The sequence below is a fragment of the Symphalangus syndactylus genome, chromosome 13 (assembly GCF_028878055.3).
Source record: "Symphalangus syndactylus isolate Jambi chromosome 13, NHGRI_mSymSyn1-v2.1_pri, whole genome shotgun sequence".
Taxonomy (NCBI): domain Eukaryota; kingdom Metazoa; phylum Chordata; class Mammalia; order Primates; family Hylobatidae; genus Symphalangus; species Symphalangus syndactylus.
The window spans coordinates 27,762,761-27,781,506 of NC_072435.2; the positions used below are offsets into that span (position 1 = coordinate 27,762,761).

Sequence of the window (18,746 nt, forward strand, 5' to 3'; positions counted from 1 at the left end):
AATAAGCAATGGGGGATGAGTGGAGACCTTTGGGCTGGGTTCAAGAGGGTGAGCAGGAGCCTTCCAGGTGGATGAAAGGGAAGGGCATCCTGAGCAGAGGGAACAGCATGTGCAAAGGTGGAGTGCCCGGCGAGACGGTCCAAGGACTGATCCTGGCTAACGTGTATCCGAGTGAGGGCTGCGAGTGAGGGGCCATGCAGAGGGGAGCGGGGAGAAAGGCAGATGCCAGGCAGGCCTTCCAATGCAGGCTGAACTTCCCGAGGGCACTGGGGAGCCCCGGAGGCATCTAGAGGAGGGCAGAGGCAGGGTCAGCTCTGGCATAGCAGGACCCCAGAGATGGACTGGAGGGGAGAGACTGAAGGCCAGGCAGGAGGCTGCGGCGGGCCCAGGGAGAGAGGATGAGGCGGGGCTGGGCTGTGGGGATGGAGAGGAAATGGGGGAGTTCGCTGCAAGGCATTAAAAGGCATGAAGCCACCTGGCCCTGCTGGCCGACCCATGGGCAAGGCTGCAGCCCCGCTTTGGACGGGGAAGGTGAGCTGGGGGGCCCACTGAGAACAGGGACCCTGAAAGGAGGGAGGAGAGAGTGGGGCACGGAGTGTTTGCTGGGAATAAAGGGGGCCCCAGGCCATCTCAGTGTAACCCAAAGAGGGAGAAAGTTCCAGGGGGCTCTTGACAGCACATGCAGCAGCAATACCTTTGTTCTTTCTGTATTTATTATTATTATTGAGACAATTCTCTGTCGCCCAGGCTGGAGTGCAGTGGCACAATCTCAGCTCACTGCAACCTCCTCCTCCCAAGTTCATGCAATTCTGCCTCAGGCTCCTGAGTAGCTGGGATTACAGGCGTGCATCACCATGCCCAGCTAAGTTTTGTGTTTTTAGTAGAGATGGGGTGTCACCACATTGGCCAGGCTGGTCTTGAACTCCTGACCTCAAGTGATCCGCCTGCCTCGGCCTCCCAAAGTGCTGGGATTACAGGCATGAGCCACTGCACCTGGCCTCTTGGTCCAGGCTTTCTTTTAAAGTCCACCTCATTCTCTGCCTAGCGATCAGTGATGACCGGGGCCTCCTCCTCCTGTTATTATTATTGATGTTATTATTATTAATAGAAATAGCAACCGAGCGCCTGCTTTGTCGATCACCAGCATTTCCCAGGGAGGTGATAAGCGGCGTTTGGTGAGAAGGGTCCCATGTGTATTATGTCTGGGAAAACTGGAGTTGAGCAAAACAAAGCCACTGTCTCCCAGTGGGCTTCACAGAGCTCCAACATGCCAGGTGCACTGGAGTCTCAGGGAGGGAGTGTGCGGGCTCCTGATGCATTGATATGAGAGAGTGTTTTTTTGCTGTTGGTGTTTAGCGTCCCAGGGAACGAGCTCTGAGAACCGGCTCTGAGAAGCTCCAGGTTGGGTTCTTCCCCAGATATTCTCTCCGAGGAAGAAATGCAAGCTCTGGGGGGTCCCCTGGCAGAGGGGGCAGTTTTAGAGCCCCAGCTCAGTCAGGCCAGAGACATTCTCAAGCCCCTGCTTCTCCTGCCCTGGACAGGAGATGCCCACAGCCCCCAGCCTCATGCATGGGCACAGTCGCATCTCCGGCTGGGTGCAGAGACCCCAGGCTGGCTTGGGACCCAAATGACCCTCAGGACCCACGCCTGCAGAGGCATTCCTGTTGTACTCCGCCGTTCTCCCTGCCCCACAAGTCCTGCCCCAGCCCATCCTCAGGCTGCGTCCTGCAGGCTGAGCACCCACCAGCTCCCTGCAAACACACTCACACCCTCCTGCCTGTGAAACAGCATTCACAGAGGTCTCATTCAGTTCTGAAAGCTAGCCATGTTCACTCTGGGAAGTTAGACAAGGCAGAAGCCTATTAAGAAAAAAATCGGCCGGGTGCGGTGGCTCACGCCCGTCATCCCTTTAGGATGCTGAGCACTTTGGGAGGCCGAGGCGAGTGGATCACTTGAGGTCAGGAGTTCGAGACCAACCTGGCCAACATGGCGAAATACTGTCTCTACTAAAAATACAAAAATTAGCTGGGCGTGGTGGTGCACACCTGTAATCCCAGCTTCTCGGGAGGCTGAGGCAGGAGAATTGCTTGAACCCAGAAGGCAGAGGTTGCAGTGAGCTGAGATCACATCACGGCACTCCAGCCTGGGCGACAGAGTGAAATTCTGTCTGAAACAAAGAAAAGAAGAAAAGAAGAAATCAAGCACAGACATAGTGACTCACACCTGTAATCCCGGCACTTTGGGAGGCTGAGGCAGGTGGATCGTTTGAGGTCAGGAATTCGAGACCACCTGGCCAACATGGTGAAACCCCATCTCTACTAAAAAAAAAAAAATTAGGCCGGGTGCGGTGGCTCACGCCTGTAATCCCAGCAATTTGGGAGGCTGAGGCGGGCAGATCACGAGGTCAGGAAATCGAGACCATCCTGGTGAACACGGTGAAACCCTGTCTCTACTGAAAATGCAAAAAATTAGCCGGGAGTGGTGGCGGGTGCCTGTAGTCCCAGCTACTCGGGAAGCTGAGGCAGGAGAATGGCATGAACCCAGGAGGCAGCTCAGCTTGCAGTAAGCCGAGATCGCGCCACTGCACTCCAGCCTGGGCAACAGAGCAAGACTCTGCCTCAAAAAAAAAAAAAAAAAAAAATTAGCTGGGCGTAGTGGCGTGTGCCTGTAATCCTAGCTACCCAGGAGGCTGAGGCAGGAGAATTGCATGAACCCAGGAGGCAGAGGTTGTAGTGAGCCAAGATTGTGCCACTGTACTCCATCCTGGGCAACAGAGTGAGACTCTATCTCAAAAAAAAAAAGTAAAAGATGATGAAAAAATATATCCCTGCATAATATGCATAGAAAAAATTGGAAGAATGTGCCAAATGATTAACATAAATTAACTCTAGGTAGATGTATTTTGGCCAATTTTTATTTTCTTCTCATACATTTTTCCTAAATGAGTATATATTACTTTAAAAAAAATTTTTTTATTTTAGAGACACAGTTTCACCTTATTGCCTAGGCTAGTCTGGAACTCCTGACCTCAAGTAATCTGCCTGCCTCGGCCTCCCAAAGTGCTGGGATTACAGGCGTAAGCCACTGCACCCAGCCTTCATCTATCCTTTTCACTCTGAGGCCGTGGAGTCCTTCACTGGGCAAGACGCCCTGTGGTTGGGACCCAGTCCCTGCCCTCCCTGGAGGCACCTGGACTCTGGGCTCCAGGGAACCCAGCCCCGGGGATCCCTGACCAGACTGGGGTGGGTAGACGGGACCAGGACATCCTCCCGTGTAAGTGGTCCTGGAACTAGGTGTTGAAAGACAGATGGGGGGAGGTATCCAGGAAAAAAGCAGGAGGGGTGTTCCTGGCAGAGGGAAACACAGGTGCAAAGGCCAGAGGCAGGGGTGTGTCTGCTGGGCTCAGGGACTTGCCAGAACAGGAGGTGGGGGAAACAAGTAGGGGGGGAAGGAGAAGGTGGTGCCAGGCAGATGAGCGGCTCCAGGGCAGAGACTGTGTCTTATGGGCTCTCCCTGTCATTGTCGCCTTGGTGGGCAGCACAGCATGGCACGGGAGAGTCTTGTGCTGGGACTGACGGGCAGTCCTGGGAGGATTGTGAAGGGCCCAGGGGAGGGACAGGGGATCTGTGGGTATAAACAGACTTTTATTCTATTCTGTTCTGTTCTATTCTATTCTATTCTATTCTATTCTATTCTATTCTATTCTATTCTATTCTATTCTATTATTTATTCTATTCTATTCTATGCTGTTATTTTATTTTTGAGACTGAGCTTCTCTCTTGTTGCCCAGGCTGGAGTACAATGGCACGATCTTGGCTCACCACAACCTCCGCCTCCTGGGTTCAAACGATTCTCCTGCCTCAGCCTCCTGAATAGCTGGGATTACAGGCATGCGCCCTGCCTAAACAGACCTTTCTAGGGCCTGGTGGGAGAGGCAGAGGGCTGAGGTGCAGCTGGGGCCGTTGGCATGGAGAGGAGAGGCTGGAACAGGGAATCAGAGGACAGGGGGCCAGGATGGGGGCAGCCCTGATTTTCTGTGGGAAAGGATGCAGTAAGACAGTTCTTGCCAGGCAGGGTGGCTCACACCTGTAATCCCAGCACTTTGGGAGGCCGAGTTGGGCAGATCACCTGAGGTCAGGAGTTCAAGACCAGCCTGGGCAACATGGTAAAACCCCATCTCTACAAAAAAAAAAAAAGTACAAAAATTAGCTGGGCATGGTGGTGCATGCCTGTAATCCTAGCTACTTGGGAGGCTGAGGCGGGTGAATCACTTGAACCTGGGAGGTGGAGGTTGCAGTGAGCCGAGATTGCACCATTGCACTCCAGCCTGGGCAACAAGAGCAAAACTCCCTCTCAAAAAAAAAAAAAAAAAAAAAAAGGACAGTTCTTGGCCCTAAGAGCCGCCTTTCAGTGGATGGCTCAGGGTTGTAATCCCAAGGGCATGGCACAAGTTTCTCAAGGCCAACGATAACAGTAACAATGAGAATAACGATGTGCTGAGCGCCCCTGAACACTGGGACTTCATCTCCTCTCCCTCACCCTCCGAAGTGCTTCTCATCATCCTCCTCGTGGTAAGAGTGGGCCAGGAGGTACAGAGAGCTCAAGTGACAGGCCCTACAACCAGGACGGGGTAGGCGGGATTTGAACAGGGCCCTGCTCTTCACGCCACCTCTGTGACCTCTGTTTCCGTGTCTGTCCACGGGGAACGGCGACGGGTGGGTGTGAGGTGGCCGAGCAAGACGGGGAGGGGCGCAGGCTCTGGCCAGCCCTGCCCAGCTCTGCCATGGAGCAAGCCACTTCTTTAGGCTCCTGTTTCCTCCCTTCTAAAACGGGGCCGTCACAGTCCTTGTTCATAGGGCTGCTGGATGGACAAAAGGCGACTGTGTCCGCAGAGCGTCCCTGAGCGCTGAGTAAACCTGCAGCATCTCACAGGGCAGCCGCCAGCATCGGGGCTGCTGGCTGGGCTCGGGGACTGCGTGCGTTGCTATTGAGAGGCGCCCTGGATGCCCTGGGTGTGAAACACGTTTTGAGTTTCCTTGGATTTCGAAGCTCCACCATAAAGGGTGTAAAATGGCTCAATCGCAAGTTTTCAGCTGATGACAGGTTCAAATGAGAGTATTTTGGACGTGATGAGCTAAATAAATATATTAGTAAAGTTGATTTCACCTGTTTGGTTTTTTTTTTTTTTCAATGTGGCTTCTAGGAAATTTAAAATTACACATGTGGGCTGGGTGTGGTGGCTCACGCCTGTAATGCCAGCACTTTGGGAGGCTGAGACGGGAGAATCGCTTGAGGCCAAGAGTTTGAGACCAGCCTGGACAACATAGGGAGACCCCATCTCTACAAAAAATTAAAATAAAATAAAATTAGCCAGGAGTGCTGGCACGTGCCTGTAGTCCCAGCTACTCAGGAGGCTGAGGCGAGCAGATCACTTGAGCCCAGACGGTCAAGGCTTCAGTGAGCCGAGACTGCGCCGCTGCACTCCAGCCTGGGTGACACAGCGAGACTCTGTCTTAAAACAAAACAACCAAACAAGCATTACACATGTGGTTCCCATTCTATTTCTATTGGACAGCACCGACATAAATTATTATTATTTGATGACTGTGCCTATGCCACGAATATTACCATTTCTTATGCTGGGTGCCTCTCAGGTATATCTGGGTTTGGTTTTGTTTTTATTCCTGCTTACTATAAAAGTAATTTTTGCTCATTGAGGAAAAAAAATCACAAAAGAATAAAAATTGTCCATAGTTCCCAACAGATAAAGTTCACTACTAAGAAAAGCTTGAAGTATGTCCTTCCAGTTTTTTTTGTTTTGTTTTGTTTTTAAGAGTCTCACTCTGTCACCCAGGCTGGAGTGCAACTGGGCCATCTTGGCTCACTGCAACCTCCGCCTCCCGGGTTCAAGAGATTCTCCTGCCTCAGCCTCCCAAGTAGCTGGGATTACAGGCACCTGCCACCATGCCTGACCAATTTTTTTTTTTTTTTTTTTTTTTTTTTTTGAGACGGAGTCTCGCTCTGTCGCCCAGGCTAGAGTGCAGTGGCGCGATCTCGGCTCACTGCAAGCTCCGCCTCCCGGGTTCACGCCATTCTCCTGCCTCAGCCTCTCCGAGTAGCTGGGACTACAGGCGCCCGCCACCGCGCCCGGCTAATTTTTTGTATTTTTAGTAGAGACGGGGTTTCACCGTGGTCTCGATCTCCTGACCTCGTGATCCGCCCGCCTCGGCCTCCCAAAGTGCTGGGATTACAAGCGTGAGCCACCGCGCCCGGCCCCAATTTTTTGTATTTTTAGTAGAGATGGGGTTTCGCCATGCTGGCCAAGCTGGTCTCGAACTCCTGACCTCAGGTGATCCACCTGCCTTGGCCTCTCAGAGTGCTAGGATTACAGGCATGAGCCACCATGCCCGGCCTCTTTTTTCTTTTTAAGGTGGAATCTCGCTGTGTCGCCCAGGCCGGAGTGTAGTGGCGCGATCTCGGCTCACTGCAACCTCCGTCTCCCTCTTGCCTCAGTCTCCCGAGTAACTGGGATTACAGGCACCCACCACCACCCCCGGCTAATTTTTGTATTTTTAGTAGAGACGGAGTTTTATCATGTTGGCCAGGCTGGTCTCGAACTCCCAATCTCAACTGATCTGCCCGCCTCGGCCTACCTAAGTGCTGGGATTACAGGTATGAGCCACCATGCCCGGCCTCTTTTTCTCTTTTTTCTTTTGGTGCATATACTCTGATCCCTAATTCTTCAGCTTCTTTGTGGTGACACAGGATGCATCTGAGGTCCTCAGTTTCCTCCGTTAATACTGTAACACCACATTCCCCCAGTGTCTGTCCCCTTCTCCCTGGCACACGCCACCACTATCTGAGCTTTGCAAATATGATCCAATGGCTGTGTGGCCTTCTGGGCCTCAGTGCACCCGGCATGGTCATCAGTAGTGAGGACCCTGTGAGATCCTGTCTCCCATGCTCTGACCCAGCACTGCCCCTCCTGTGGACCCCAGCCTCAGCCCTGAGAGGCGGCAGCCAGGGTCAGAGGTCAAGAGCCAGGACTCTGGAACCAGAGGGGCTGGATCCAATCCCAACTCTACTGTCCACTTCTGTGTGACCTTGGGCAAGTCACTGCACCTCCCTGGGCCTAATTGATCGTCCTTCGTGTGAAACTCTTGAGGTCTGATGCGTTTTGACATTCTGATATTAGAAACGTAGTAATAGATAGCATAGGTTTTATAATATCTTAGTGGTCTTGAAACATGGGAATTTCTAGAATGAAATGTTTGGATAGTCATGAGTGGGATCAATAAAAGCTTTACTTTCATGTGGCTGGGTGTGATGGCTCACACCGGTAATCCCAGCACTTTGGAAGGCCAAGGCGGGTGGATCACCTGAGGTCAGGAGTTCGAGACCAGCCTGGCCAACATGGCAAAACCCTGTCTCTACTAAAAATACAAAAAATTAGCCAAGCATGGTGATGTGCGCCTGTAATCCCAGCTACTTGGGAGGTTGAGGCAGGAGAATCACTTGAACCTGGGAGGCGGAGGTTGCAGTGAGCCAAGATCACGCCTCTGCACTCCAGCCTGGGTGACAGAGAGAGACTCCATCTCAAAATAAATAAATAAATACAATAAATAAATGAATAGCTTCATGTGAGTTCTGATCGGATTTTGCTGCCAAGTGGGATTTGGTGTCAAAGTTTGGAAAAATCTGGTTGTTAGGGCCCTATGAATTTTGGAATTGCAGATATTGAATAAGGACTGGTAATAGTGCCCATCTCACAGGGCAGTTTGGAGGATTAAAAGAGTTATTATCCACAAAGCGTTTAGAACAGTGTCTGGCACCAAAGACGTGTTCAATGTGTCTTCATTGCTGGTATTAGTATTTTCATTTTTTATTATTTATTTATTTATTTTGGGGACAGGATCTCCCTCTGTCACGCAGGCTGAAGTGCAGTGGCACGATCACAGTTCACTGCAGCCTTGGCCTCCTGGGCTCAAGCGATCCTCCCATCTTAGCCTTCTGAGTAGCTGGGACCACAGGTGCATGCCACCACACAGGGCTAATTTTTGTATTTGTTTGTAGAGATGGGGGTCTTGCTTTGTTGACCAGGCTTGTCTTCAACTCCTGGGCTCAAGTGATCCTCCCACCTCCGCCTCCCAAAGTGCTGGGATTACTGGTGTGAGCCACCATGCCCAGCCTTATTTTTTTCATTTTTAAAACTATGTATAGTGGCCGGGCACGGTGGTTCACGCCTGTAATATCCCAGCGCTTTGGGAGGCCAAGGCAGGCAGATCACTTCAGATTGGGAGTTCAAGAACAGTCTGGCCAACATGGTGAAACCCCGTCTGTACTAAAAATACAGAATTGGCTGGGCACGGTGGCTCACGCCTGTAATCCCAGCACTTTGGGAGGCTGAGGCGGGTGGATCACGAGGTCAGGAGTTCAAGACCAGCCTGGCCAACATGGTGAAACCCCATCTCTACTAAAAATACAAAAATTAGCCAGGTGTGGTGGCACGCCCTTGTAATCCCAGCTACTTGGGAGATAGGCAGGAGAATCGCTAGAACCTGGGAGGTGGAGGTTACAGTGAGCCGAGATTGTGCAACTGCACTCCAGCCTGGGTGACAGAGCAAGACTCTGTCTCAAAAATAAAATAAAATAATGTATCACTGGCATGGAATAAAATATCTTCATTTTAAGTGTAGTTTGGGGAGTCCTAACAGTCGCTTTCCGTCATGTAACCACCACGCCAATGTAGCACGTTTCAGTCACCCCAGAAAGCTCTCTCATGCCCTTCCCTGTCTGCCCCAGGTACCTCACCCGCCCACACATGCAGAGACGCCCACTTAGAACACCCAGAGCATGGTGTGGACGGCTCCACCGCGCCAGCTCCTTTGTGTTTGGCGTCTTTTGCTCAGCGTAACCCCCGAGAGATTCATCCAGAGGGTCATCAGTAGCCAGGTGCCTTTCATGGCTGAGCTGAGAGATTCATCCAGGGGGTCAGAGTAGCCAAGTCCCTTTCGTGGCTGAGCTGCAGCATCCTTCACATGGCCACACCTCACAGTGTTTGTCCATTCACCTGCTGATGAACAGTTGGGATGTCTCCAGCTTAGGCAGTCCTGAGAAAAAAAATGCTGTGAACACCCACGTAGAAGCCGTTGCGTGGACATCTGCCTTCTTTTCTGTTGAGGAAATACCCAGGAATGGAACAGCCGGGTCGGATGGCCACTCCAGTTTTAACTTTTTTTTCAAAAGTTTTTTCCTCCTCAATCCCAAAATTCTTGTTTTTATATTTCTTTTTAAATTCTTTTTTGTAGAGACAAGGTCTCCCAATGTTGCCCAGACTGGCCTCAAGCTTCTGGGCTCAGGTGATCCTCTCACCTTGGCCTCCCAAAGTGCTGGGATTACAGGCATGAGCCACTGTGCCTGTCCCCCAAAATTCTTTTTTTTTTTTTCGAGATGGAGTCTCGCTGTGTTACCCAGGCTGGAGTGTGGTGACACGATCTCAGCTCACTGCAACCTCTGTCTCCCAGGTTCAAGCGATTCTCCTGCCTCAGCCTCCCAAGTAGCTGGGATTACAGGCATGTGCCACCACGCCCGGCTAACTTTTGTATTTTTAGTAGAGACGGGGTTTCACCATTTTGGCCAGGCTGGTCTTGAACTCCTGACCTCAGGTGATCCACCCGCTGCGGCTTCCCAAAGTGCTGGCATTACAGGCGTGAGCCACCATGCCTGGCTGTCCCCAAAATTCTTGAATCCAGTTTTAACTTTATAAGTAACTATCTTTTTTCCCTTTTTTTCATTTTCTTGTTTGTTCGTTTTTCTTTTCTTTTTTTTTTTTTTTTTTTTTTTTTTTTTTTGACAGCGTATTACTTCATTGCCCAGGCTGGAGTGTGCAGTGGCATGATCAGGGCTCACTGCAGCCTTCACTTTCCAGGCTCACGCAATCCTCCCACCTCAGCCTCCCAAGTAGCTGGGACAACAGGCACATGCCACCACGCCTGGCTATTTTATTTTATTTTATTTTATTTTAATTTTTGTAGAGATGGGGTCTATGCTCTGATGCCCAGTCTGATCTTGATCTCCTAGGTTCAAGTGATCTGCCCACCTCAGCCTCCCAAAGTGCTGGAATTACAGGCATGAGCCACCCCCGTGCCTGGTCCCCCAAAATTCTTGAATCCAGTTTTTTTGTTTCTACAAGGAGTCTTGCTCTATTGCCCAGGCAGGAGTGCAGTGGCACTATCTCAACTCACTGCGAACTCCGCCTCCTGGGTTCAAGTGATTCTCGTGCTTCAGCCTCCTGAGTAGCTGGGATTACACGCACCACCACACCTGGCTAACTTTGTATTTTTAGTAGAGACAGGGTTTCACCATGTTGGCCAGGCTGGTCTCAAACTCCTGACCTCAGGTGATCCACCCGCCTCAGCCTCCCAAAGTGCTGAGATTACAGGCGTGAGCCACCGCACCCAGCCTTGACTCCAGTTTTAACTTTATAAGAAACTCATCAAACCATGTTGCAATATGGTCCTACCGTCACAGCACAGCACGGGAGATCCAGCCGCCCAGCCCCACCTGCGCCTGGGACCTTGATGATCCCCCCACGGTCCCCGTCAGTATCTCCGTGACTGATCCCTGTCTCCCTCTCCCCAGGTGATCCGGACGGACACGTTCAAGCACCTGCGGCACCTGGAGATTCTGCAGCTGAGCAAGAACCTGGTGCGCAAGATCGAGGTGGGCGCCTTCAACGGGCTGCCCAGCCTCAACACGCTGGAGCTTTTTGACAACCGGCTGACCACAGTGCCCACGCAGGCCTTCGAGTACCTGTCCAAGCTGCGAGAGCTCTGGCTGCGCAACAACCCCATCGAGAGCATCCCCTCCTACGCCTTCAACCGCGTGCCCTCGCTGCGGCGCCTGGACCTGGGCGAGCTCAAGCGGCTGGAGTACATCTCCGAGGCGGCCTTCGAGGGGCTGGTCAACCTGCGCTACCTCAACCTGGGCATGTGCAACCTCAAGGACATCCCCAACCTGACGGCCCTGGTGCGCCTGGAGGAGCTGGAGCTGTCGGGCAACCGGCTGGATCTGATCCGCCCTGGCTCCTTCCAGGGTCTCACCAGCCTGCGCAAGCTGTGGCTTATGCACGCCCAGGTAGCCACCATCGAGCGCAACGCCTTCGACGACCTCAAGTCGCTGGAGGAGCTCAACCTGTCCCACAACAACCTGATGTCGCTGCCCCACGATCTCTTCACGCCCCTGCACCGCCTCGAGCGCGTGCACCTCAACCACAATCCCTGGCATTGCAACTGCGACGTGCTCTGGCTGAGCTGGTGGCTCAAGGAGACGGTGCCCAGCAACACGACGTGCTGCGCCCGCTGTCATGCGCCCGCCGGCCTCAAGGGGCGCTACATTGGGGAGCTGGACCAGTCGCATTTCACCTGCTACGCGCCAGTCATCGTGGAGCCGCCCACGGACCTCAACGTCACCGAGGGCATGGCTGCCGAGCTCAAATGCCGCACGGGCACCTCCATGACCTCCGTCAACTGGCTGACGCCCAACGGCACCCTCATGACCCACGGCTCCTACCGCGTGCGCATCTCCGTCCTGCATGACGGCACGCTTAACTTCACCAACGTCACCGTGCAGGACACGGGCCAGTACACGTGCATGGTGACGAACTCAGCCGGCAACACCACCGCCTCGGCCACACTCAACGTCTCGGCCGTGGACCCCGTGGCGGCCGGGGGCACCGGCGGCGGCGGGGGCGGCCCTGGGGGCAGTGGTGGTGTTGGAGGGGGCAGTGGCGGCTACACCTACTTCACCACGGTGACCGTGGAGACCCTGGAGACGCAGCCCGGAGAGGAGGCCCTGCAGCCGCGGGGGACGGAGAAGGAACCGCCAGGGCCCACGACTGACGGTGTCTGGGGCGGGGGCCGGCCCGGGGACGCGGCCGGCCCTGCCTCGTCTTCTACCACGGCACCCGCCCCGCGCTCCTCGCGGCCCACGGAGAAGGCGTTCACGGTGCCCATCACGGATGTGACGGAGAACGCCCTCAAGGACCTGGACGACGTCATGAAGACCACCAAAATCATCATCGGCTGCTTCGTGGCCATCACATTCATGGCCGCGGTGATGCTCGTGGCCTTCTACAAGCTGCGCAAGCAGCACCAGCTCCACAAGCACCACGGGCCCACGCGCACCGTGGAGATCATCAACGTGGAGGACGAGCTGCCCGCCGCCTCGGCCGTGTCCGTGGCCGCCGCGGCCGCCGTGGCCAGTGGGGGTGGTGTGGGCGGGGACAGCCACCTGGCGCTGCCCGCCCTGGAGCGAGACCACCTCAACCACCACCACTACGTGGCTGCCGCCTTCAAGGCGCACTACAGCAGCAACCCCAGCGGCGGGGGCTGCGGGGGCAAAGGCCCTCCTGGCCTCAACTCCATCCACGAACCTCTGCTCTTCAAGAGCGGCTCCAAGGAGAACGTGCAAGAGACGCAGATCTGAGGCGGCGGGGCCGGGCGGGCAAGGGGCGTGGAGCCCCCCACCCCGGTCCCAGCCCGGGCGCAGCCTGACCGGGACCCCTCCCTCCCACAGCCCAGCCCACCTTCTGGGACCACGCAGGGAATTGGGGAGAGGCGGCTTCCAGCCCCATCTGGGGCTCGGACCCCCAGTGAGGACAGGGTGGGGCTCCAGGAGCGGAGTCTCTGGGGTCCTCGCCTCACCCCCGCCAATCCCCGGTGACGGGAGGGGACGTGGGACCCAGGAGAAGTGGCCTGAGTTCTCCGCGTTTCCTCCTCGCTCTCCCACCAAGCGTCCCCGGCCCGCCGCCTTCCAGGGGAGAGAGGAGCTTTTTCCAGGGGTGTCCTTTCCCCTCGGCCCCAAACACCCTCCTTTTACGGTTCAGTTTTTGCAGTTTGACGCCCGTCCCTCCCTCCCACTCCTCCGCCCTCAAAACTGAAGAGATGGACACGTCGCCAGAGCTCCCCTCCCAGCGCCCGGCTCTGCTCCCGGCCGGCGGTCCCTGTCGTCGGCAGGGGGTGGCAGCCTCCACCCGCCCCAGCCCCACCTGCCCCACAGACATTTTTGATACTGAAGGGAGGTTTGCGTCAACGACTACCTGCTCTGTAATTACTTTAAAAAAAAAACATGGAAAAAGTAAAAAAATATTTTTTTTGGTCATGAAAACACGGAGGAGAGAAAACAAAGTGAATGTGGGTGGGGGCGGAAGGAGAGGCTGGAGAGCCAGCCCGGCAGCCCGGTCGGGAGGGCGGGCACAGGGCACCTCCGGGTGGTCTTAGGGCCCTCAGCCTTCACCCTGGAGACCCCAGAGAAGGTCTGATTCCCTCTCTTCCTAAACTCCTCCCCTAGCACCGCCACACCGCACCCAAACCCAGGCGGAGACTTAGAGCAAAGGAAATCTATTGTCCCACAGTTCTGGAGGCTGGAAGTGATCAAGGTGCCAGGAGGGCCACGCTCTCTCTGAAACCTGGGGCTACCTCAGGGGAGCTTCCTGCCTCGCCAGCTTCTGGTGACCCCAGGCTGTCCTGGCTGGTGGCTGTATCACATCACCCCAGTCTTCCAGCGCCTGCCCCTGTAGCCTCTCATCTCTTCCCTCTGTGTGGGTCTGTCCGTGTCCAACTCCCCCTCTTTTATTTATTTTCTTTTAATTGAGATGGAGTTTCATTCTTATCGCCCAGGCTGGAGTGCAATGGTGTGATCTCGGCTCACTGCAGCCTCTGCTTCCCAGCTTCAAGTGATTCTCCTGCCTCAGCCTCCCGAGTAACTGGGATTACAGGCATGTGCCACCACGCCTGGCTAATTTTTGTATTTTTAGTAGAGACATGGTTTTACCACGTTGGCCAGGCTGGTTTCGAACTCCTAACCTCAGGTGATCCACTCACCTCGGCCTCTCAAAGTGCTCGGATTACAGGCATGAGCCACCACGACTGACCGTTTTTTTTGTTTGTTTGTTTTTGAGACAGAGTCTTGTTCTGTTGTCCAGGCTGGAGTGCAGTGGCACAATTTCAGCTCACTGAAGCCTCTGCCTCCCAAGTTCAAGTGAATCTCCTCCCTCAGCCCCCTGAGTAGCTGGGATTACACGCGCCTACCACCACACCCAGCTAATTTTTGTATTTTTAGTAGAGACGGGGTTTCACCACGTTGGCCAGGCTGGTCTCGAACTTCTGACCTCAAGTGATCCACCTGCCTCAGCCTCCCAGAGTGCTGGGATTATAGGCGTGAGCCACTGCAGCCTGCCTTTACAAGGACAGAGGTCAGACTGGACCAGGAGCCTCCACCTCCAGTATAACCTCAGCTCCATCCTTGGCAAAAACCCAATTCCCAAATAAGGTCCCATTCTGAGGCCCTGGAGGTCAGGACTTCTGCGCTTCCCTTTCTGGGTGACCGTTCAACCCACAACAGGGCCCAATCCAGAGTGCGTGTCTCCACTACAGACCCCCCAAGGCTGCTCCGGAGGAGGGGGCGCTGAAGGGGAGGGAGGCCAAGTGGGCGGCTGGGGCTGCGGGCTCTGGGGCACAGGAGCTGTATTTCTGGCCAGTTCAGTGGGAGGCTGGAGGTCCGGATCAGGGGGGCCTGGGGCGGCAGGGGCACCACAGTGCCGCCCAGAAGGGCAGGAACAGAGCCCTGGGAGGGCAGGGAACAAACCCCGAGCGGGCCTGGTTGGGGGGTTGCCGGCACAGTGGGCAGCGTTTGGGTGGGTTGGGGGAGGGGGTGATGATGTCTCTTGGGGGGTCAAGGCGCCTGAGTTGCAGCCCCTGGAGGGCTGGGGCTGGCCAGGGCTGCCATCTCACGCTGCTGGGGGAGGCAGAGGGCGTGACAGAGCCACGCAGGGCCGTCCAGTGCTTTCCCACGCTGAGGTGGCTTCAGGGACACAGCCCTGAGGACACACAGGCCTGCGCCCAGCCCCCTTCTCCCCTCATAGTGGCCCAGCCTGTAGCCCGTACACGGCAGCTATGGGCACTATGGGGACATTCAGGCCCCAGGAGGAGTCAGAAGGTGGAGATGGCGGGAGGCCCCCCACTTCCATGAGGTGCCTGGCCCCTGCCCCCTTCCTGGCTCTGTCTACACCCAGGCATCTTATCTCTCCCACACCCGGGGCTCCTGGCTCTGGAAGCCAATTCCTCCCTTATCAGCAGCGGCAGCCTCTGGGTGCCGCGTCGGGGTCTTGGCCCCTCTCTATCTGCCTGCGTCTGTCTCCTCTCTCCTCCTGTCAACTTGGGGCTCTCGCCACCCAGTGCCCGCCCCCCCACCCCATGCTCCCGTTCACGCTTTCTCTCCAGCCTCCTTCCAGCGCCAATCCTGGTTGCCATGGAAACACTGCAGCGGGTACCAGGTGGTGGCTGGGGGCAGGGAGCCCGCGCTGCCGCAGCCTGCGCCATTTCCGATGCCAGGCACCCTCAAGGCACAGTGGCTGGGGCTCATGTTGGGGGCACTTGGCCTCTCCAGGCCTCGAAGGCTTCTCCTGGGCTGATGCGAGCTGGGGAACGGGAGGGACAGACGTGGGAGTGAGAACGTCACATGGGAGGCAGCTGGTGGCACGATGGGGGACAGAGTGAAAGGTGGCAAGTCAAGGTGAACTGAAGGATGATCAGAGCGGAGGGAGGGAGCGGGGGCTGCGGGGAGGTTGGACCCGCTGAGGCAAGGGCACATCGAGGAGAAGCCGCAGCCAGGGCTCCCGCTGCCTCTGGGAGGGCTGGGGGCACGGCCAGGCTGAAGCCTCCCTCAGACCTTGGCCGCCTGAGGACAAGGAGGAGAGGTGAGCGCGAGGGGACAGACAGAGTCCAGAGTCCCTGTCACCATCTCTTCTCCCCACCCAAAGCAAGATGCAGTTTCCATGACAACCTGGCCGGCCAGAGAGGGGGCAGGGCACTGCAGAGGAAACATGCCACATCCGCAGGGAGAAAGAGGGTGTGCTGCAGGGGAAAGGGGGGCACGCAGGGCCCCCAGAACCCCCGGTCACCATGCTCACTGTGCTGGACCCGGGAAAGTGGACAGAGCACAGGGAAGGGTTCTCCCGCCTCCACTCCTGCAGGCCACGCCCCCACGCTGCGCCTGCGGGGAAGGGGGAAGACTGAGCCCAGAGGCTCAAGGGTCAGATGTCCAAAGAGCGGCGGCTGCCCAGGACTTGTGCAGGGGGCAGCGAGCAGCCCAGGGAGCCGGGCCGCAGACACCGCACTCAGGGCCATGGCCGACAGGGGCCCGTGGAGGGTGGGCGTGGTGGGCTATGGCCGCCTGGGTGAGTCCCTGACCATCCTGGGCCTCCTTCCCCAAGCCCCTTCCTAAAGCCCCCAAGACTCTCTGCCCTCCACATATTTTTCTGTCTCTATCTGCCCCTGGCTGTGTCTCGGTCTGCCCACCGCACCCACACCCCAGGTCTCTGTCCTCTCCGTCTCTGTCTCCCTTCTCTCTGGGCCTCTGTCCACCCCACTGCGTCTCTGCCCCTGCCCCCATCTCTGTCTCCCTCCCCCGCCATCTGAGTCTGTCCCCACCTCCTGTCTCTCTGGGTCTGTGTCCCCACCTCCTCTCTCTCTAAGCCTGTGTCCTCCTGTCCCTCTGAATCTCTGCCCCCGGCTCCATCTCTGTCTCCCCAAGTCTCTGTCCTCACCTCCTCTCCCTCTCTGGGTCACTGTCCCCCTCTCTCTGGGTCTCTGTTCCCCTCTCTCCGGGTCTCTGTCTCCCTCTCTCTGGATCGCTAACCCTCTCCTTTCCCTCTCCCCAGGACAGTCCCTTGTCTCCCGCCTCTTGGCTCAGGGACCAGAACTTGGCCTAGAACTTGTTTTTGTCTGGAATCGTGACCCAGGACGAATGGCAGGGAGCGTGCCCCCTTCCCTGCAGCTCCGGAACCTTGCTGCCCTTGGGGAAAGGTCAGTGACCTTGCCATGGGAGAGTGCAGCTCCCTGAAGCTCCTGTCCTGGCCGTCTTAGCCACTGTGTGATCTCAGGGGTTCCCTGACCCTCTCTGGGCCTTGGTTCAAGCAAATGTGAAACGGGACGAACCCATTCATCTCATTTCGCCTCCCAAGTCAGGGAGAAGAGGGGCAGCCCTCAGTAGACTCGGAGGGAACCTCGGGGAGAAGAGGCCTAATACCTCTCCAAGATCCTCCACCCTCTTTTCCCTCTCCCAGGCACCCTGATCTGGTTGTGGAAGTGGCCCATCCCAAAATAATCCATGAATCTGGGGCACAAATCCTGCGCCATGCCAATCTCCTGGTAAGCCCCACCCCAACCATTCACGCAGAGCCCTACCCCTTCTGTCTTGGTCTCACTCCGCCCTGAAGTGCATCTCCTTCCCTGACCTCAACCCTCCCCTCTTTCATCCACCCCAGGTGGGGTCCCCCTCAGCTCTAAGTGACCAGACCACAGAGCGGCAGCTCTTGGAGGCCTCACAGCACTGGGACCACGCCGTGTTTGTGGCCCGAGGGGCCCTGTGGGGCACTGAGGACATCAGGAGATTGGATGCAGCTGGGGGCCTCCAGGTGAGGGCCTGCTGGGCTCTCCAGGAACCAGGGGAGGCCTGCAAAGACCCCACTCCCCCTAACCCGGGCTCTTGCTTCCAGAGCCTTCGTGTCACCATGGCCACACACCCCGATGGCTTCCGGCTCGAGGGACCCCTGGCTGCAACCCACAGCACTGGGCCTTGCACTGTGCTCTACGAAGGTCCTGTCCGTGGGCTCTGCCCCTTTGCCCCCCGAAATTCCAACACCATGGCGGCAGCTGCCCTGGCTGCCCCCAGCCTGGGCTTCGATGGGGTGATTGGGGTGCTTGTGGCTGATCTCAGGTGAGCACACCTAAGCAGGGTGTTGGGCTGAGTCCAGGCTCACCAGACTGACTGCCCCGCTTGTCCCAGCCTCACGGACATGCACGTGGTGGATATAGAGCTGAGCGGACCCCGGGGCCCCACGGGCCGAAGCTTTGCTGTGCACACCCACAGAGAGAACCCTGCCGAGCCAGGCGCGGTCACCGGCTCCGCCACCGTCACGGCCTTCTGGCGGAGCCTCCTGGGTGCGGCCAGGCCCCTCTCCCCCGGCCCTGGGCTCTTGTGTTCTGTAGAGCCTGGGGGTCCCGGGCTCTCGCTAGTTCTGCAGTTCTGGTTCTGTATTTGTTGACCTTTACTTCTGACCTTTATTTCCTTAACCTCTCTCCACGACTTTGAGTCCTGGCACTGTAGATGTCTCCATTTCCGTCCGCGTCCCCTCTCTGAGTCTCTGTGCCCGCCTCTGATCCGGACTCTCTCTGTCTCTGTCCACTCCCAGGGCTCTGTCCCGCTCTCCGGGTCTTCCTCCACCGCCCCGCTGGCCTGTCCCCTCCTCCCACCACTGCCTCCCCCAGGCGTCTGTCTTATCTCTCCTTTGTCTCACTCGCTCATTCCCCTCTCTCCCCGCAGCCTGCTGCCAGCTCCCCTCCAGGCCGGGGATCCATCTCTGCTGAGAAGCCTCCTCCTTCCCGAGACAGGATCATCTGCCTGGCTTCTCACCACCACCATCCCACCCCTGCCCTGTCCCACTTCCCCAGGGTCTCCCTTCTGACTCAGTAAAGATCACCGCTGCCTCCCCCTGCAGCGCCTGGCTTCTCTGGTTCCTGTTTCCCTTGTGTGACGTCACGCTACGTCTGCGCACCGCGCATGACGCCATCGCCGGGGGCGAGCACCCACGAGAGCGCGGCGCCGGGAAGCTATCGCGAGAGCCTACCCACTACGTTTCCTAGAATCTGTGAGCGGTAGTGGGCGCGGCCGTACCCGAAAGAAGG

General features: G+C 56.5%; 2 protein-coding genes across 4 annotated transcripts in view; both read left to right on the forward strand.

Annotated features, from left to right (window-relative positions):
- Nucleotides 1-13,056, forward strand: part of LRRC4B (leucine rich repeat containing 4B) — a 50,876-nt gene extending 37,820 nt beyond the window's left edge. For both annotated transcript variants that reach the window (XM_055239496.2, XM_055239495.2), the window contains exon 3: nt 10,642-13,056. In XM_055239496.2, coding sequence (XP_055095471.1) covers nt 10,642-12,486 — 1,845 coding nt within the window. In that variant the 3' untranslated portion in view covers nt 12,487-13,056. The remainder of the gene's footprint in view (nt 1-10,641) is intronic.
- Nucleotides 13,057-15,331: 2,275 nt separating this feature from the next.
- Nucleotides 15,332-18,682, forward strand: ASPDH (aspartate dehydrogenase domain containing). Of its 2 annotated transcripts, XM_055239501.2 has the most exons (7): nt 16,043-16,237; nt 16,721-16,865; nt 17,126-17,210; nt 17,327-17,476; nt 17,558-17,778; nt 17,848-18,002; nt 18,385-18,682. In XM_055239501.2, the coding sequence occupies exons 1-7, from the start codon at nt 16,186-16,188 to the stop codon at nt 18,426-18,428; spliced, it is 852 nt and encodes a 283-aa protein (XP_055095476.1). In that variant the 5' UTR covers nt 16,043-16,185; the 3' UTR covers nt 18,429-18,682. The 2 variants fall into 2 exon arrangements, with proteins under 2 accessions (XP_055095477.1, XP_055095476.1); XM_055239502.1 differs by lacking the exons at nt 16,043-16,237; nt 16,721-16,865; nt 17,327-17,476 and adding an exon at nt 15,332-15,573.
- The last annotated feature ends 64 nt before the right edge of the window (nt 18,683-18,746 follow it).

Excerpts from the sequence above, each read along its gene's own strand:
- ASPDH (XM_055239501.2), top strand. The coding sequence starts at position 16,186 with ATGGCCGACAGGGGCCCGTGGAGGGTGGGCGTGGTGGGCTATGGCCGC. Across the intron at positions 16,866-17,125 it reads CTTGCTGCCCTTGGGGAAAG|GCACCCTGATCTGGTTGTGG; the intron begins GTCAGTGACCTT and ends TCCCTCTCCCAG. Across the intron at positions 17,211-17,326 it reads TGCGCCATGCCAATCTCCTG|GTGGGGTCCCCCTCAGCTCT; the intron begins GTAAGCCCCACC and ends CATCCACCCCAG.